The following is an 18,894-nucleotide window of genomic DNA, read 5'->3' on the forward strand; positions in this document are numbered from 1 at the left end:
CTGGCCTAGAGAATTCCATGGACTGTATAGTCCATGCGATTGCAAAGAGTTGGACACGACTGAGCAACTTTAACTTTCACTTTTTTTTCACTTCCCATATAAAACTCTCAAAAATTAATAGAATGAATATACAGAAAAATAGAGGCATATAATAGACCTGAAAGGTACCATGAACCAATTAACATAATTAAAATTTATATAATTTTCACACAACAGTAGGATATAAATTCTATTCAAATTCTCCTAGACTATAAACTAGAAGATGCTGGAACATATCCAGGGACATAAAACAAGGTGAAAAAATTTTATGCTCTAAAGTTATTAAGATCATACAGAGCTGTTCTCTGATCACTGTGGAATTATGTCATAAACTTTAAAAAAATTTTAAACTTTTTAATACTAATTAAAATTATTTCAGGCATATAATCATTGACATAACTTAACCCAGAGAAGGTATTTCTCCTGTTATCCCTATTAAGGTTGGCTAATACCAATTAGTTAGACAATTATAGAAGAATCTAAATAATGTATTTCAGTTACATGTCAAGAGATATTTTATGAAACAGATGTAGAGTATGGATTACATATGTTTTTATTTATTGTTCAGTGGTAAATGTTTGCCATCCTTTCTAGCAGTTGAACATTAGGTTACAGACTGAGAAATAAATATTGATGATAATCAAAATTACACTAGTTCTGTTGCTTGTTAGTGATTAATTACATTGTTTCTGTGTGTATGCACTCTATATGGAATAGATTAAAAATCTGTGTAAGTTATTTAATGTAAACAAATGGTCTGATTTAAGAAATAATTGATATTTGTTGAAGAATATGAGCACTGGTCTTTGGTTTGCTAATATTTAGTGTTTATACTATTTCTAAATGTTTCTTAGTATAAAGAAACGTTGTTACATGTGTGAAGGAAGATAATTATACATAGGTTATGGAATAACAAGTATCACATTCTTGCACTAATTTAATAATTTATGCTTTTTTTTTTTTTGACTCGGGAAAAGTGCTCTATTTTCAAATGGAATGTTTTTTTGAAAAAACAAAAATGTACCATAATGAAAAAGCTTGGACTATAGCAGTGAAAATTGCCAATTTCATGCCATTAAGTTTCTGTTTTTGTTTTGTTGCATTTGATACCACATAATTTGTTTTGTTTATATCTTAAACCTTGAGACTTGGTGAAGACACATGATGATTAACAAAATTCATGAATTTGACCTGTTTATCATTATCTGTGTATTCTTACCCCTGTAAATTTAGTTGTGGTGATAACAAGACAGATTCTAATTATTTATTAGAACATTTTATTGGATATTAAGTATTCATATTAATATATTTTAATTGGAAAATAAATATGTCTTTAAGGTCTATAGTTCATATTCAGTTTTTTTGGTTAAGAAAGTCTTAAATTTTAATGTAATAGTTTCTTTAAAATACTTCCCATATACCTCAACCAGTAAGTAACATTGCCACATAAGCACCTAATGAGATTAGAAAAATTAGGCAAACACTTATGATTTGATCAATAAATCTGCCATTATCATTATATATGAAGCACAGCATTCTCGAATATAACAGAGAGCATAGCAGGTACACTCTTATATAACGTATTTGTTGCCTTCTTACATCTTTCAACTGAATTTTATTACTAATTAAGGGTTATAGACTTGTATAAAAGATTATATTGCTTTTTCTCAGCCCTTTCTAGCTATATGTTAAAATCACCTGCAGGCCTTTCAAGGTATACTAATGTCTGGGTCTTGGGTCTTACCCCAAACCATTAAATCAGAGTCTCTCAGGGTAGGGTCAGGAAATGGAATTTATCGCTCGAATTCCCCAGGTGATGATAATGTGCAGCATGGGTTGAGAACCTGCAGTCTATATGGTCCAACATATTTATAAAGTTATTATTATAACATTTCATTTGACTAAAACTTTATATACTTCTGTGAATTATATATTTATTTTTTTAAAAACCTAAAAATTTTAACAACCTTTCCTTTGATTTATAACCTTATGATTTTATTGCTGATGTTCAGAAAGCATAGCTTTTTTTCATATAAATATGTTCAATGAATGCAGTCTTTCCAAATTGTAATGGCCACTATTACTGGTCATTCTATGGAGAATTCTCTGCTGATGAAAATTAACATCAAGAATAGGTTTTTGTTTGTTTGTTTGTTTGTTTTTTAAAGAGATTTCTGAAATAGCTCTAGATGTTATTTACCACACAAATATATGGGAAAATATATTACTTTCCTATTGCTGAACTTCCCTGATAGCTCAGCTTGTAAAGAATCCACCTGCATTGCAGGAGACCTATTTTCGATTCCTGGGTCAGGAAGATCTGTTGGAGAAGGGCTAGGCTACCCACTCTAGTATTCTTGGGCTTCCCTAGTGGCTCACCTGGTAAAGAATCTGCCTGCAATGTGGAAGACCTGGGTTCGATCCCTGGGTTGGCAAGATCCCCTCGAGAAGGGAAAGGCTACCCACTCCAGTATTCTGGCCTGGAGAATTCCATGGACTGTGTAGTCCATGAGGTCACAAAGAGTCGGACATGACTGAACGACTTTCACTTGCAGTTTCCTATTGCTAATGTAACTAGCTACTAATGGCATAAAACTTTGAGACTTAAAACAACACTGTTTAGTATCTTATAGTTTCTAAGACCAGAAGTCCTCAGATCAAGGTGTCAGCATGGTTATGTTTCTTTTCAAGGCTTTAGGGGAGGGTCTTGACTTTGCTTTTCTAGCATATGAAGGCCTCCTGCTTTCCTTGCTGTGGGCTTTTCCTCCATCTTCAAAGAGCATTGCTTCAGTATGCTTCTACTGACACACCTTTCATTCTAAACCTTTTTCTACCCTCTTGTAACTACTCTTGTGGTTGCGTTCACTTCAGCCAGATAATCTAGGGGAATCTTCCCATTTTTAGATCCTTAATTTAAGCACATCTTGCCATGTAAAGGAATAATTAGCAAATCCACAATTTCTAGAATTTGAATAAGGGCACCTTTAGGAAACATGATACAGTCTACCACTAGCAACTTTGAGTTATTTTCTTAATATCAAATTAAGACTTTGTAAATTCTTAATTTCAAAATGCAGCTTTTTTTTTTTTTTTTTTGGTTTATCAAAGAATACAATGCTAAGAAACAAACAAAGAGAAATGGAAGCTCAGCTGGTAAAGAATCTGCCTGCAATTCTGGGGAGACAGTTCGATTCCTGGGTCAGGAAGTTCCCCTGGAGAAAGGGATATGCTACCCACTCCAGTAGTCTTGGGCTTTCCTGGTGGCTCACACGGTAAAGAATTTGCCTGCAGTGCAGGAGACTTGGTTCGATTCCTAGGTTGGGAAGATCCCTTGGAGGAGGGCATGGCAACCCACTCCATTCTTCTTGCCTCAAAAATCCCCATGGACGGAGGAGCCTGGTGGGCTGCGGTCCATGGAATCTCAAAGAGTTGGACATGCCTGAGTGACTAAGCACAGCACAGAGTTTTAACGGAGAGCATGACAGGAAAAAAAAATGCTTTAACAAAATGAAAAATTATTCAGGGAACTGTATAATGTGATCTGAAAACTTTGAATCAAATAGAAATATTTTAATTCATTATTTTGTATTACTTCTTTTACTGTTTCACTATGCAATTACAGTTTGATTTTCCAACATGGTGTCAAAATTGATGTAAGACTTGAGACACTCCAAGATACACACAATGATTATAATTCCTTATCCATGTCTTTATATCCTTTGTCATAAATGGAGACTGAACCAGATTTATGTAGGGTTTGATGCCTAGGTCATGCAATGAAATTAATGCTCTTCATGTTGCTATAACAGTATAATGAGTGCATGATGTTGTTGTTGTTATTAGTGGCTAAGTCATGTCCAACTCTTGTGACTGCATGAACTATAGCCTGCCAGGCTCCTCTGTCCATGTAATTTCTCAGGCAAGAATAATGGAGGGTATAGCCATTTCCTTCTCCAGGGGATCTTCTCAACTCTGGGATCAAGCCCAGGTCTCATGCATTGGCAGGTGGATTCTTTACCACTGTACCAAATGCACAATAAATATTAGTTATCATTGGCAGTAGTTTAGCAGCTTTATCTTTAAAAATGCTTACATAGACATTTTAGTAATAGCAAATTACTGTCTCTTGGTAGATAGATGTATCTTCTAATATACATACGCTCACTGAATACTTTTATGTGTCACATACTCTTAGTAATATCCTGAGGGAGATATAATTATGTAAAACAAGTCATTGATATTCTGCCTTCAACTGGTATATAAGATCCTATTTAGGAAGGAAATTTAAAAGTGCTCTGAGAGATCCCAAAGATGATTCTGGTTCAGAGAATAAAAAGTTTTTGATAATACTGTATATATACTACATTTTTTTCCCTTAAAACCAAAGGAAAATGGTTTATCCCACTATTTTCCCAGTAATTCATGTAAGATCGTATGTGTTTGCATGGATGTTTTCATTAGTCTTCATATTCCACCAGTTCTTTAAATTCTAAAGCATTATAGGCATAAGTATGAATCTTCAGATATTCTGCTCACAACTGTACTTCATATGGTTTTGGAATAACTAATATCCCATTTTGGGCTCCTCCCTAAACATCCCCAGATGCCAGCAGGGAAAAAAACAATCATTGCAAGTGCCATACTATTCTTCGTGTATGTCAGTTTCATCTGTCACTGTCCTGTGGTACATTCTGCGTTGTTTCTTAGGTGCCAGAGTCTTCCAAGTAACTACTCCATTCCTAAATTCAGCAGCCACACTGCTTCATCAGCAGCCAAAGAGAGGATCTCAAAGCTGCCTTTAAAAGCATTCAGATGTTTTAAACAAGTTCGAGTCAAATTGGAAGTTGGTCTTTTTCTTCCCCCTCTCTACTGGACAACAGCCAAGAAACCTTTGTTAATCTCCTCTCTGTACTGTTTATATTTTCTTGAACATATCTTCTCTCTTATGAGTTGATGGAAGAAGTTAGTATAGTCGGTGTATAGAAAGATACAACAAAATTTACTTGGTAGTTGCAGTGCTTGGAAAACCACAATTGTTTAACACGTCCACAAAAATTCCAAACAAAATAACTCTTCATTTGATGACCCATGTAAAAAGATTCCCAGCTTTCATAAAATTATCATGTATTTACTGTTGCTATTTAGCTCTTACTGTGCTGTGCTTAATCACTCAGTCCTGTCCACCTCTTTTGGACCTCATGGACTGTATGTATGTAGCCCACCAGGCTCCTTTGTCCATGGGGATTATCCAGGCAAGAAGAGTGGAGTGGGTCGCCAGGCACTCCTCCAAGGGATCTTTCCAACCCAGGGATTGAACCCAGGTCTCCCTCATTGCAAGGCAGATACTTTACCATCTGAGCCATCAGGGAATCCTGAGAATACTAGAGTGAGTAGCCTGTCCCTTCTCCAGAAGATCTTCTTGAGCTATGAATCAAACTGGAGTCTCCTGCATTGCAGGTGGAGTCTCTAACAGCTGAGCTTCCAGGGAAGCCCATCTCCTACTATAGTTTTATTTAAAAGGAAAGAGATTATGTGAAGAAGAAACTTAATTAGCATCTTTTGTCTTTAGGGAGTGTTTTCAAAATTAAGTGTTCTGGGTTTTTAAATCATTTGCCTTTGAACTTTTTTGTTGTTTTTGTTCAGTTGCTAAGTTGTGTCCAACTCTTTGTATCTCCATGAAGGGCAGCATGCCAGACTTTCCTGTCCTTCACTATCTCCTGGAGTTTGCTCAAACTCATGTCCATTGAGTTGATGATGCCATTCAACCATTTCATCCTCTGTCACTCTCTTTGTCTCCTTCCCTCAATCTTTCACAGCTTCGGGTTCTTTTCCAATGAGTCAGTTCTTCACATCAGGTAACCAAATTATCGGAGCTTCAGCATCAGTCCTTCCAATGAATATTCAGGGTTGATTTCCTTTAGGATTGACTGGTTTGATCTCCTTCCTTGCTGTCCAAGGGACTCTCCAGAGTCTTCACCAGCACCACCGTTTCAAGCATCAATTCTTTGCACTCAGCCTTCTTTATGGTTCAACTCTTACATGACTATTGGAAAAACCATAGATTTAACTATACAGACTTCGTTGCCAAAGTGATGTCTCTGCTTTTTAATACACTGTCCAGGTTTATCGTACCTTTTCTTCCAAGGAAAAGGATCCAGTGTCTTTTAAATTCATGGCTGCAGTCACTATCTGCAGTGATTTTTGAGCTGAAGAAAATAAAATCTGTCACTGTTTCCACTTTTCTCCATCTGTTTACCATGAAGTGATGGGACTAGATGCCATGATCTTTGTTTTTTTGAATGTTGAGTTTTAAGCCAGCTTGTTCACTCTCCTCTTTCACTTTCATCTAGAGGCTCTTTAGTTCCTCTTTTCTTTCTGCTGTTAGAGTTGTATCATCTACATATATGAAGTTATTGATATTTCTCCTGGCAGTCTTGATTCCAGCTTCTGATTCATCCAGCCCAGCATTTCACATGATGTCCTCTACATAAAAGTTAAATAAGCAGGGTGACAATATACAGCCTTGATGTACTCCTTTCCCATTTTTGAACTGATTCATTGTTCCATGTCACAGTTCTAACTTTTGCTTCTTGACCTGCATACAGGTTTCTCAGGAGTCAGGTAATGTGGTCTGGTATTCCCATCTCTTTAAGAATGTTCTACAGTTTGTTGTGATCCACTCAGTCAAAGGCTTTGGCATAGTCAATGAAGCAGAAGTAGATGTTTTTCTGGAACTCTCTTGCTTTTTCTGTTTCAGTGGATGTTGGCAATTTGATCTCTGGTTCCTCTGCCTTTGCTGAATCCAGCTTAAACATCTGGAAGTTCTCAGTTAATGTAATGTTGAAACCTAGCTTGAAGGATTTTGAGCATTACCTTGCTAGCATGTGAAATGAGTGCAATTGTATGGTAGTTTGAACAATCTTTGGCATTGCTCTTTTGGGGGAGTGGCCGAAAACTGACCTTTTTCAGTCCTGTGTAGCCACTGCTGAGTTTTCCAAATTTGTTGGCATACTGAGTGCAGCACTTAACCAGCATCATCTTTCAGGATTTGAAATAGCTCAACTGGAATTCCATCACCTCCACTAGCTTTGTTCTTAGTCATACTTCCTAAGGCCCACTTGACCTGACACTTCATGACGTCTGGCTGTAGGTGAGTGGCCACACCATTGTGGTTATCTGGGTTATTAAGACTTTTTATTTTTTTGGTATAGACTTCAGTGTATTCTTGCCATCTGTTCTTAATTTCTTCTGCTTCTATTAGGTCCATGCCATTTCTGTCCTTTATTGTGCCCATCCTTGTATGAAATGTCCCCTTGGTATATCCAGTTTTCTTGAAGTGATCTCTAGTCTTTCCCATTCTATTATTGTCCTTTATTTCTTTGCATTGTTTACCTTAAAAGGCTTTCTTTTATCTCCCTGCTCTTCTCTGGAACTCTGCATTCAGTTGGATATATCTTCCCCTTTCTCCTTTGCTTTTTGCTTCTCTTCTCAGCTATTTGTAAGCATCCTCAGACAACCCCTTTGCCTTCTTGCATTTGTTTTTCTTGGTGATTGTTTGAGTCGCCTGCACAGTGTAACAAACCTCTGTGCGTAGTTCTTCAGGCACTCTGTCTATGGGATCTAATCCCTTGGGTCTATTTGTCACCTTCACTGTATAATCATAAGGGATTTGATTTAGGTCATACCTGAATGGCCTGGTGCCTTCCCCTACTTTCTTAAATTTAAGCCTGAATTTTACAGGAAGGAGCTGATGATCTGAACCACAGTCAGCTCCAGGTTTTGCTTTTGCTGACTGTATAGAGTTTCTCCATATTTGGCTTCAAAAAATATAATCAGTCTGATTTCAGTATTGACCATCTGGTGATGTCCACGTGTAGAGTCTTCTCTTGTGTTGTTGGAAGAGGGTGTTTGCTATGACTAGTGTGTTCTCTTGGCAAAACTCTGTTAGCCTTTGCCCTTCTCTTCATGTTGTACTCCAAGGCCAAACTTGCCTATTATTCCAGGTTATCTCTTGATTTCCTCCTCCCTTTGTATTCCTGTCCCCTATGATGAAAAGGACATCTTTTTCTGGTATTAGTTTTAGAAGGTCTTGTAGGTCTTCATAGAACCATTCAACTTCAGCTTCTTCTGCATTACTGGTTGGGGAAAAGACTTGGATTACTGTGATGTTGAGTGGTTTGCCTTGGAAACAGCATTCTGTCGGTTTTGAGATTGTACCTAAGTATTGCATTTCTGACCCTTTGTTGACTGTGAGGACCGCTCCATTTCTTCTAAGGGATTGTTGGCAACAGTAGTAAATATAATGGTCATCTGAATTAAATTCACCTATTCCTGTTCATTTCAGTTCACTCTTTCCTAAAGTGACGATATCTCCTTTTGCCATCTCCCACTTGACCATGTCCAGTTTTCTGATTCACGACTTAACATTCCACGTTCCTATGCAAAATTGTTCTTTACAGCATCAGTCTTAAGACACATCCACATTTGAGTGTCATTTCTGCTTTGGCCCAGCCTCTTTATTCCTTCTGGAGCTATTTCTCAGCTTTTCTCCAGTAGCATATTGGATACCTATCAACCTGGGGTAACTCATCTTCCAGTGTCATTTTTTTTTTTTTTTAACCTTTTCATATTGTTTATAGAGTTCTCGAGCCAAGAATACTGGAGTGGTTTGCTAGTCCCTTCTCTAGTGGACCACATTTAATATCCAAATATTTGGGGATTTTCAAGATGTATGTCAGCCAATGATTTTTTTTTTTGTATAATTATAGGCAAAGTATATACTTTACATGATTTCAATTTTTCAAAATATTTAAAGTTTATTTGAGGACCTGGGATGTGGTATATATCTTCTTGGTGAATCAACTTCCTTATCGCTATGTAATGCCCTGTTTATGGGAATTTTCCTCTACCTGGTGGCTCAGTGGTAAAGAATCCATGTGCAATGTAGGAACCCAGGTTCAATCCTTGAGTTGGGAAGATCCCTTGGAAAAGGAAATGGCAACCCACCCCAGTATTCTTGTTTGGGAAAACCCATGGTCAGAGGAGACTGGCATACTACAGTCCATGGGGTCACAAAAGAATTGGACATGACTTATTGACTCAACAAAACATGGTCGTCTTTATTTGGATTTAATACTGTTATTATAGCTTCCTTTTGGTTGGTGTATTCATGGTTGATTTTTTTCTGCCCTTCATTGTAGTTTTACCCTAACAATATTATTTTATTTAATATTGGTTTCTTGTAGGCAGTATTTTATTTACTTATTTTTTAAAATCCAAATTGTTTTATTTTCTTTTTTGTTTGTGTAGACCATTTATATTTAATGCAATTACTGACATGGCCAAGCTTGCATCTACCACTTATAATTGTTTTGTGTTTGAATATCATTTTTTGATTCTTTTTACTCTTTTATACATTAATTTGGATTGTTTAAGAATTTGTTAGCATTCCAATTTAATTTATATTTTATTAAAAACATTTTTAATGAAGTATAGTTGATTTACAATATTGTGCTAGTTTCAAGTGTTTTAGAGAGTCATTCTTTTCTAAAATATACATATTTTTTCTGCATCAGTCTCTTTCTCTCCTTCTTTTAGAGCTCTAAGAATACGCATGTCAGATTTCATATTTATATTGTCCTCCAAGTTTCTGGGTGGCCTCCCTTGTAGCTCAGTCGGTAAAGAATCTGCCTGCAATGCAAGAGACCCAGGTTTGATTCCTGGGTTGGGAAGATCCTCTGGAGAAGGAAATGTCAACCATCTCCAGTATTCTTTTCTGGAGAATCCCATGGACAGGGGAACCTGGAGGGCTATAGTCCATGGGGTCACAAGAGTTGAACACAACATAGCAACTAAACCACCACCACCAAGTTCCTGAGACTCTACTGTCATGATTCAGTCATATTCCTTCTTTTGTTCAGATTTCAACATTTCAGTAATCTATCTCCACAGTAAGTCTTTGCTCTACTGACCTTGATTTTTTTTTTTTTTTTTTTTTTTGTTGAACTCATCCACCCCAAGGTCTTTCCTTACAGCCCAGTTGGTAAAGACTCTGCTTGCAATGCAGGAGACCCAGGTTCAATTCCTGGGTTGGGAAGATCCCCTGGAGAAGGAAATGGCAACCCGCTCCAATATTCTTGCCTGGAGAATCCCATGGACAGAGGAGCCTGGCAGGCTACCGTCCGTGGGGTCGCAAAGAGTCATACATGACTGAGCGACTAAACCACCACCATCCATACCAAATTTCCTTTCTTGTTTTTTTAAATTACAAAATTTCCCTTTTTAAAAATTATTTTAATTATTGTTTAAATTTGTTGTAAATATATACAGCACAAAATTTAACCATTTTTAAGTATGCACCTCTGTGGCATTAAGTATATTCACATTATTGTACAGCCATCCTTGCATTCCATTTTTCATCTTGGAAAACTGAAACTCTCTAATGCATTAAATATTAACCTCTCATTGTTCTTACCCTGAACCTCTGGCAACAGCCATTCTGCTTTCTATTCCTATCAATTTGACCATTGTAAACTACCTTGTCTGAGTAGAATCATACAGTAGTATTCTTTTTATGACTGGCTTATTTCACTAAGCATAATGTCTCAAGGTTCACCCATGTTGTAGTGTGTGTCAGAATGTCCTTTCTTTTTAAGGTTGAATAATATTTCGTTGTAGGTATATATCACATTTTATTTATCCATTCATCTGTTGATGGTTGCTTCTACCTTTTATTATTGTGAGTAATACTGTTATGAACATGGTTATATAACTATCTCTTCAAGATTATGGGCTTCCCTGGTGGCTCAGAGGTTAAAGCGTCTGCCTGCAATGCGGGAGACCTGGGTTCGATCCCTGTGTCGGAAAGATACCGTGGAGAAGGAAATGGCAACCCACTCCAGTATTCTTGCCTAGAGAATCCCATGGATGGAGGAGCTTGGTGGGCTACAGTCCATGGGGTCGCAAAGAGTTGGACACGACTGAGCGACTTCAGTTCACTCACTTCACTTCAAGATTATGCTTTCAGTCATTTTGGGTGTACTATAACCATAAGCATTATAAAACTGCTGGATCATATTTTTAATTTTTTAAGGAACTGCTACACCACTCTTCCTAGCAGCTGCCCTGCTTTATATTCCCACTGACAGTGCACAAGCATTCCAATTTCTCTATATCGTTACCTATACTTGTTATGTTTATTAATCTTTTGCTAATAGATTTCCTAATGGATGTAATTAGTGTCGTACTTTGGTCTTGATTTTCATTTCTCTGATGGTTAGCATCTTTTCAATGTGCTTATTGGCCATCTGCACATATTTGGAACTATGTCCAAGTTCTTTGCCTGTGTTTTAGTTGAATTGCAGTTTATGGTTTCTTTGATGAGATATATATCATTCACTTCATTTTGAGAGTTTTTATTCCCACTTTATGGGATGTGGTTGTCATACATGCTTAAAAGTTTTTGATAATTCCACCCTCTGGGTCATCTTGATGTTGGTGTCTATTTATTTTCTTTTGTCTTGACAGTTCTTGAGATTTTTCTGCCTCTCTGAGTTCTTGAGTTCCTGTTGTTGTTCAGTAGCTAAGTCATGTCAGACTCTGCAACCACATGGACCGCATGCAGCACACCAGGTTCTTCTCTCCTTCACTATCTCTCAGAGTTTTCTCAAATTCATATCCATTGAAATTCTCTATTGCATTCAGTATATTTTAAGTATTATACTGTGGCATTCTGTATCCCACTGAAATGCTGCCAAAAATGTTGATTTGTTTTGTTTTGACAGTGTATCCATCTAGTTGTATTCAGATTGCAAATCCTACCTTGCCTCCTGAGGGCTGTGGTTTCAAAGTCAGTTTAGTTTTTGAAGCTTTTGCAGTGTTATCCAGTCATCTCACATGTGTGCCATCACATGTGAGTCTGGGAAAAGTCTGGGACCTGAGCAGTGTTCTGCATCAAAGTTCAGTTTTCAAATCTTTTGCAGTGTTTATTAGAGTCAGTATATACATGTGCAATTTTCAGAGTTTACCAGGACATTATACACAGGTTTAGAGGGGACTCTCTTTCTCCCCCTCTGTCATCTGTGTGGTTTCTTTGCACTCTTGGCTCTCAGGGACTTGTGTGAATTTGTAGGTCCAAAGGGTAAAGACTTCGATTGCTGTTGCTGAGTTTTGTTATGTGTGCATGCGGGTGTTTAAGTCGCTTCAGTCATGTCCGGCTCTTTGGAACGTTATGGACTGTAGCCTGCAAAGCTCCTCTGCCCGTGGAATTCCCCAGGCAAGAATACTGGAGCGGGTTGCCCTTTCCTTCTCCAGGGGATCTTCCTGACCCAGGGATTGAACCTGCATCTCTTAAGTTTCCTGTATTGGTGGGCGTGTTCTTTACCACTAGCACCATCTGGGAAGCCCTATTGCTGAGTTTTGGATAAAGGAAAATATTCATAAGAAACATTTATATGAAATTTGTGTACATTGTAGAAATTCTAAATATATCTGTTAAGTAAATCTTATATATGGATTTTTTAGGATAATTTACTTTTAGGATAAAAAACACAACTTCCACCTAATTGGTGAGTTCATTTTTCCAATAATGAGAATATGGAAAATGATACAACTGCCTATGTTAAAGCAAAGTCTGGTTTTGTATAAACCTTGGATTTGAGACATAGTATTGTTTTGGATGAAGTCAAAGTTCAGAAGCTTTGGGGTTGATTAGAAAAAAATTCAATAACTTTTAGTCCAGAATGACTCATAGTAACAGGCAAAATGATTTTCCCTATTGTTTAAGCTGTCATTCTGTTTCTTCGATTTAAATATTTTATTATCCTAATGGAATTCTTTGTAGTTTCAGTAGAAATGGAGATGAAATTAGGATACTTTAGAGAGTACTGTGATTTGAGTTTGTTATATTTAAAACTGAGCAGTTTCAGATTTCTCAACATCAGGCTTTAAAATTCTTCCAGTTTTTCAGTTTCCCTTTATGTATGTTTACAAATCCATTTTGTTCACTCTAATGTTAAAACTGTGCCTGTGAAAACCATTTCCACTGGTTTCCATTTACTGCCTAAAAATACAGTACATTTCCACCAAGCCGTATGAGCGTATAACTATAAAGAATTCCCAGATGTTCAAAAAACAACAAAAATTATCTCCTGTTGTCTCAGTTGGAGACCTGAAGTGTATCTTATAATTGTTTTTAAAATGTATAGAAATGTTTACAACTTAGTTATTTTATCCATAACCAAGTAGAATGAATATTATGTTATAGACTATTTTGATCTTAACTTGAACTTTCTCTTTTTGGCTGCACTGTGTCTTCATCGCTGCCCGTGGGATTTCTCTAGTTGTGGTGTTCAGGCTTTTTATTGTGGTGACTTCTGTTGCAGAGCATGGTCTCTGGAGCTCCCGGGGTTCAGTAGTTGTGGCTCTGGGACACAGGCTCAGTAGTTGAGACCCATTGCTCCGCAGCATGTGGAAACCCCTAGGACCAGGAATTGAACCCACGTCCCCTGCATTGACAGGTGATTCTTAACCACTGGGTCACCAGGGAAGTCCTTAACCTGAATTTTTTTGCTGAATAATGTAAGAGCTACTTTGAAATCCTGTTTGGAATGTATTAATTGAAAGATATGTCTTCTAAATAATTAAAATTCATTGATCTTTTTCTTTAAAGAATTCCATATAAACATCCATGGTTTCCACTTTAAAAATTAAAATTATGCAATTTAAGGACTTTGTAGTTGCTTGGGTACTTCATGGGAAAAAATAAAATTAGAACTGGGTACTATTATCTTCCTCTAATTGTGTGACTCTTTAAAACTCAGTTTCTCTTTTTCATTTAATAATTTTTCCTTGTGATTATATGCATGAAAGACTGGTGACTTCTGAGGTATAGCTGATTTTAGTTGGAAGCAAATTTTTGAATAGGGATTAGTAAATTACTGCTCATGGGCAAGATCTGAAGAGTGCTTGTTTTTAATAACTAAAGTTTTATTGAAATGCAGTTACGTTCATTCATTTGTATTTCCTATGGCAACTCGCATGTTAAGAGCAGAGTTGGTAGTTGTAACAAAGATCATTTGGCTCATAAAACAAAATACTTATGACATCCTTCTTTACAGAAAGGATTTGCTCACCCTTACTCTGTAAGATGAAGGTTTCCAATCATGACTCTTGCATTTTCTCCTACATTTGGAATTATTATATAACTCAGTTTTCTGAGTTACATCAGGATGTTGCTATCAAGCCATAACTTACTTTAACTGAAAGTTTGTTTGCAGTGTTTCACTGGTTCTATAGCTAAGAATTTAAGCTATTGCCAAGACTGCTGCTATTTTAGAAGTATATATTCACTTTGCCTGATTTTTGTATTGTTGCCATTGAAAAGAACATTTATCTCAGTTACCACCTTCTTACATCTTTTTATTATGTTGACTTTGTTAAATTGGCAGCCTAGCTTTAACTTCATCTATTAATTCAATAAATATTTAATCAAACTTTGTTATGCTCATCTTTGTAGTTTTTAGGTTACATAAAAGCAGCGTTTGTTTGTTTGTTTGCCATGTTTTTGTATAATAAGAGAGGATGTAAAATTCATAGGGTGTGATTAAGTAGAGCTATTGTAACTCATGGATTGTCTGTTACAGAGATATTCCAATGCATATATGCCCATTTTGTAAGTAGTTTTTGTAGAGAAGGTAATCTTTTGATTTACCTAAGAATATTACATGTACTTTTAACCTAAAAACCTGGCAGTATTGCTTAAGATATAACATCTGTTTATTAGTTTATTTAGAAATGTCTTATTGTTCATTATATTTAATGTTAGAGACTTACAAGGTACAATAGTAGACAAAATAGTTTAAAAAACCCACCAAAACTGATAAAATGGAAAAAATAAGACAGAACTTTTTAACTTCACTATAACTTACATTGCATTAGGAGCAGACAGATAGTACTACAGAGCATTGTGGATTTCTTTAGCTAAAAACAAAGCACATCATGGATAGCATGAATTTCAATGTTAGAAGACAGTTTTAGTTTCCTAGCAAGAAAAGCATTTCTGTTGTATGTTAGGTATACTGCTGACTGCTTGATAACTACATTGATACTTGTTAAAACGTCTTTACTCACCCCAGGAACTGTTACGTTCCTCTGAAGTGTTCCTTAAATGAGTTGGGTTTGAGACTGACAGGTTAAATATACTTTATCCATCACCTGCATACCTTTTCTAGATCTCCTATGAAGGTGATACATGATAAATATGAGTGCCACAGGTCAAAACATGTATAACTGCACATAAGTAATTCAGAAAAGGAAAGCTATTAAGGGGTCTTCATTTGTCTACATTATCAGAATGTGGGTTTCTTCACCACCTAAATGTTAGCAAACTGCTATTTTAAAAACCTGACATAGAAATGTCACATATCCAAACACCATCTATCCAAACACCATCTTTTCAATGATCGTGTTCTTGGGTGAGGAGGCTGTCATTGCAAGAAGAATTACTGTTTCAGATTCCATGTGTTGGAAGGCATTCCTGTCCTCTGCTCTTTACCCTTTCTTGTCCCTAGGCACGCAGTCCTCGTATCACATGCCACACTGCTTGGTCCTCAGTTTCCACACTCCAAGGATGGAGCCGACCTCTGCAACTGCCTGGTAACCACCCTTTCCACCCTAACTGCAGCCCCAGTTACAGAACAATGGACCCTCAGGCTTCTCAGTGTCCCCTCTGGCCACTCCTCCTCGTATGATTACAGAGAAGTTCCCCAGTGTCTCTACTTTCTGATTTATGATGGGAGGGGAGTTGGCAAGCAATCCTTTCTAATGTGGGCTTCTGTCATGGGTCAGACGGTAAAGAATCTGCCTGCAATGCAGGAGAAGTGGGTTCAGTCCCTGAGTCAGGAAGATCGCCTGGAGAAGGGAATGGCAACCCACTCCAGTACTCTTGCCTGGCAAATTCCATTTTTACCCAAATAAGAGTGTGTAGAAGAGCAAACTTCCTCTGCCAGTTTGAGGAGGGAGGTGAAGAAAGGTACTCAAAGGGTGTTTGCAGTAGGAGAGGAGGGAAACTGCAGTACTATTTGTAGCACACCAATACAGCTCAGTCGTGTCCGACTCTTTGCGACCCCATGGACTGTAGCCTACCAGGCTCCTCCGTCCATGGGATTCTCCAGGCAAGGATACTGGAGTGGGTTGCCATTTCCTTCTCCAGGGATCTTCCCGACCCAGGGATCGAACCTGGGTCTCCCGCATTGCAGGCAGACACTTTACCGTCTGAGTTCACCTTTATTGTCTAAGTAGACTACATGAAAGTATTTTTATCAGGATTATCAACAGGGTTGGTGCCAGGAGGATGCCACAGAACAAGTGGACCTGTTAAGAAATTGTGTGTGTGGTGTGTGTTAGTTATACAGTCATGTCCAACTCTTTGTGACCCCATGGACTATAGCCACCAGGCTCCTCTGTCCATGGAATTCTCCAAGGCAGAATACTGGCCTGGGTTGCCATTTCCTACTCCAGGAGATCTTCCCAACCCAGAAATCAAACCTGGGTCTCCTGCACAGAAGACAGATTCTTTACCGTCTGAGCCACCAGGGAAGCCCAAAGTTAAGAATGTGTACCATGCCTTAAATGTCTTTGGCAAGGGAAAAAAATCATACAGGACTACTGACAGAAAGCACCATTTCTAAGAGAAAGTTCTCCTTTGTTGGGGAGTGGGGTGGATAAAGTTTTGAGGTTAAATCAAAATTAAGCAAATTCTGCAAAACGGACAAGTATATAAAAATACTCAAAACATTTCATTGTTTAAATTTTAATATAAATTAGATTTTAATTATAATGGGCTTGGCAGTCAGTGCTGAATTACATAAAAGGTAGGAGTAACATTTTCAGTGTTTGGTGATGTTGTACAGGTGCCTCTTGATACTCAGTAGGGAGAGATTTAAAGATGATGTCCTTTCAGCTAAAAATATATTCTAAAATAAAAAATTGTTACTAAAGTAAAAGTTTACTAATGTTCCAGTATTTCTCCTCTGCCTGCCAGTTTCTAATCATTTGCTAATAAGTTATGTACAGTCCTGTTTGCTTTCTGCCCCTGCAAAGGAAATGGGAGAATGCAGGCAGATAGCACTCTTTAAGCAGGAAGACAAAGAATCAGTTCCATAAGTTAACAGAAGTAATGACAACCACAAATGTTGTTGTTTAGTCAGTAATTTGTGTCTGACTCTTTTGCGACACCATATACTGTAACCCTTCAGGCTCCTGTGTCCATGGGGTTTCCCAGGAAAGAAGACTGGAACGGGTTGCTGTTTCCTTCTTTAGGGTATCTTCCCAACCCAGGGATTGAACCCAAGTCTCCTGCACTGCAGGTGGATACCACTGAGCCACCAGAGAAGCCAAAAATGAATTAACTGACTACCTAAAAGAAATAAATTTTAAATAACAGGATTAAAAAAAGTAATCACACCCTACATTATAGGATACCCATGATATATACTTTCATATTTTATTTGGTTCTAATAGCATATTTTAATTGAGGGTGTGAAAATTCTCTTTAATATATGGACTAATTAGACATGTTAGCTGCTGGTCACAGAAATTCAAAGCTTCCTAAAAGAAGTATATTATTATCTCTACTGGGAAAGTCATAATTACTTGCTTCTAATTTATTATTAACATTTGTCTTTGTCTTTATTTTCCCTCAGTCCAGCCCTACTCATTTTTCTGAATCTAAGGAGAATTCTTTTCCTTTATCTAAGCAGGCAAAAAGACTACTGTTGCAAATAAACTTGTTTTAGCCAGTCGTTCAGAAGAAGCATGTGAATTTTATGGTTTACTTTCCTTTTTATAAAGACCATGTTTCTTCTTTTTTAAAAAAATCTATGTATTGCGTCAGGTATCAGTTGCATCATGTGCGGCACCAGGACTCTCTAACTGTGGCGCGCTGGCTTGGTAGCTGCCGCCCGCAGGCGCGCTAGTTGGGAAACTCGGGCTCGAGAGTGTGAGGGCTCCGTCTCTGCGGCATGAGGTCTTGGTTGCCCAGTGGCCTGTGAGATCTTAGTTTTCTGACCAGGAATGGAACCCACATCCCCTGAATTGCAAGGCAGACTCTTAACCACCAGCCCACCAGGGAATTCCCTATGTTTTCCTTTCCTGATGCCATCCTTGAGAAAGATGTTAGTGAAACGGTGATGCATTTGGGGGCAGAAAAATCTTTGGCTCAGGACCTAGTTATTCTTCGGCAACTGAGTCACACTGTCAGTTAGCTGGACACTAAATATCATTAAGTTCGTTTTTCTTTCTTGAATTTTGAAGCCTTAGTATGTCATCCTTAGGCTACCTATGTTCTTGTTATCTGAGTAACACTGATCTCTTGTAAATGTTTAATATATTATAAAATAATAAAGTGAAGTAATCTTTTACTGCATTATGAGAAATCATCCACTTAGGTATAATTCATTTCCTGACTCTGAGTTTTAGATTATGAATCACTTTAGTTTTAGTTGTGTCCGACTCTTTGTGACCCTGTGAACTGCAGCATGCCAGGCTTCCCTGTCCATCACCAAATGCCAGAGCTTACTTCAACTCATGTCCATCGAGTTAGTGATGCCATCCAACCATCTCATCCTCTGTCGTCCCCTTCTCCTCCTGCCTTCAATCTCTCCTAGCATCAGGATGTTTTCCAGTGATTCAGTTCTTCGCATCAGGTGGTCAAAATACTGGCGCTTCCGCTTCAGTATCATTCCTTACAATGAATATTCAGGACTGATTTTTTTAGGATAGACTGGTTTGATCTCCTTGCATTCCAAGGGACTCTCAAGAGTCTTCTCCATCACCACAGTTCAAAAGCATCAATTC

General features: G+C 37.6%; 1 protein-coding gene across 3 annotated transcripts in view; it reads left to right on the plus strand.

The window, feature by feature from the left end:
* CRPPA (CDP-L-ribitol pyrophosphorylase A) overlaps nucleotides 1–18,894 on the plus strand; it is a 468,932-nt gene that overhangs the window by 275,186 nt on the left and 174,852 nt on the right. Inside the window, exon 10 of one of the 3 annotated variants that reach the window (XM_070369766.1) lies at nucleotides 15,609–15,693. The exons of the other annotated variants lie outside the window; for them this stretch is intronic. Coding sequence (XP_070225867.1) covers nucleotides 15,609–15,693 — 85 coding nt within the window. The remainder of the gene's footprint in view (nucleotides 1–15,608; nucleotides 15,694–18,894) is intronic. 3 annotated transcript variants of the gene reach the window in all.

Source organism: Bos mutus, chromosome 4 (assembly GCF_027580195.1).
Source record: "Bos mutus isolate GX-2022 chromosome 4, NWIPB_WYAK_1.1, whole genome shotgun sequence".
Lineage (NCBI taxonomy): Eukaryota > Metazoa > Chordata > Mammalia > Artiodactyla > Bovidae > Bos > Bos mutus.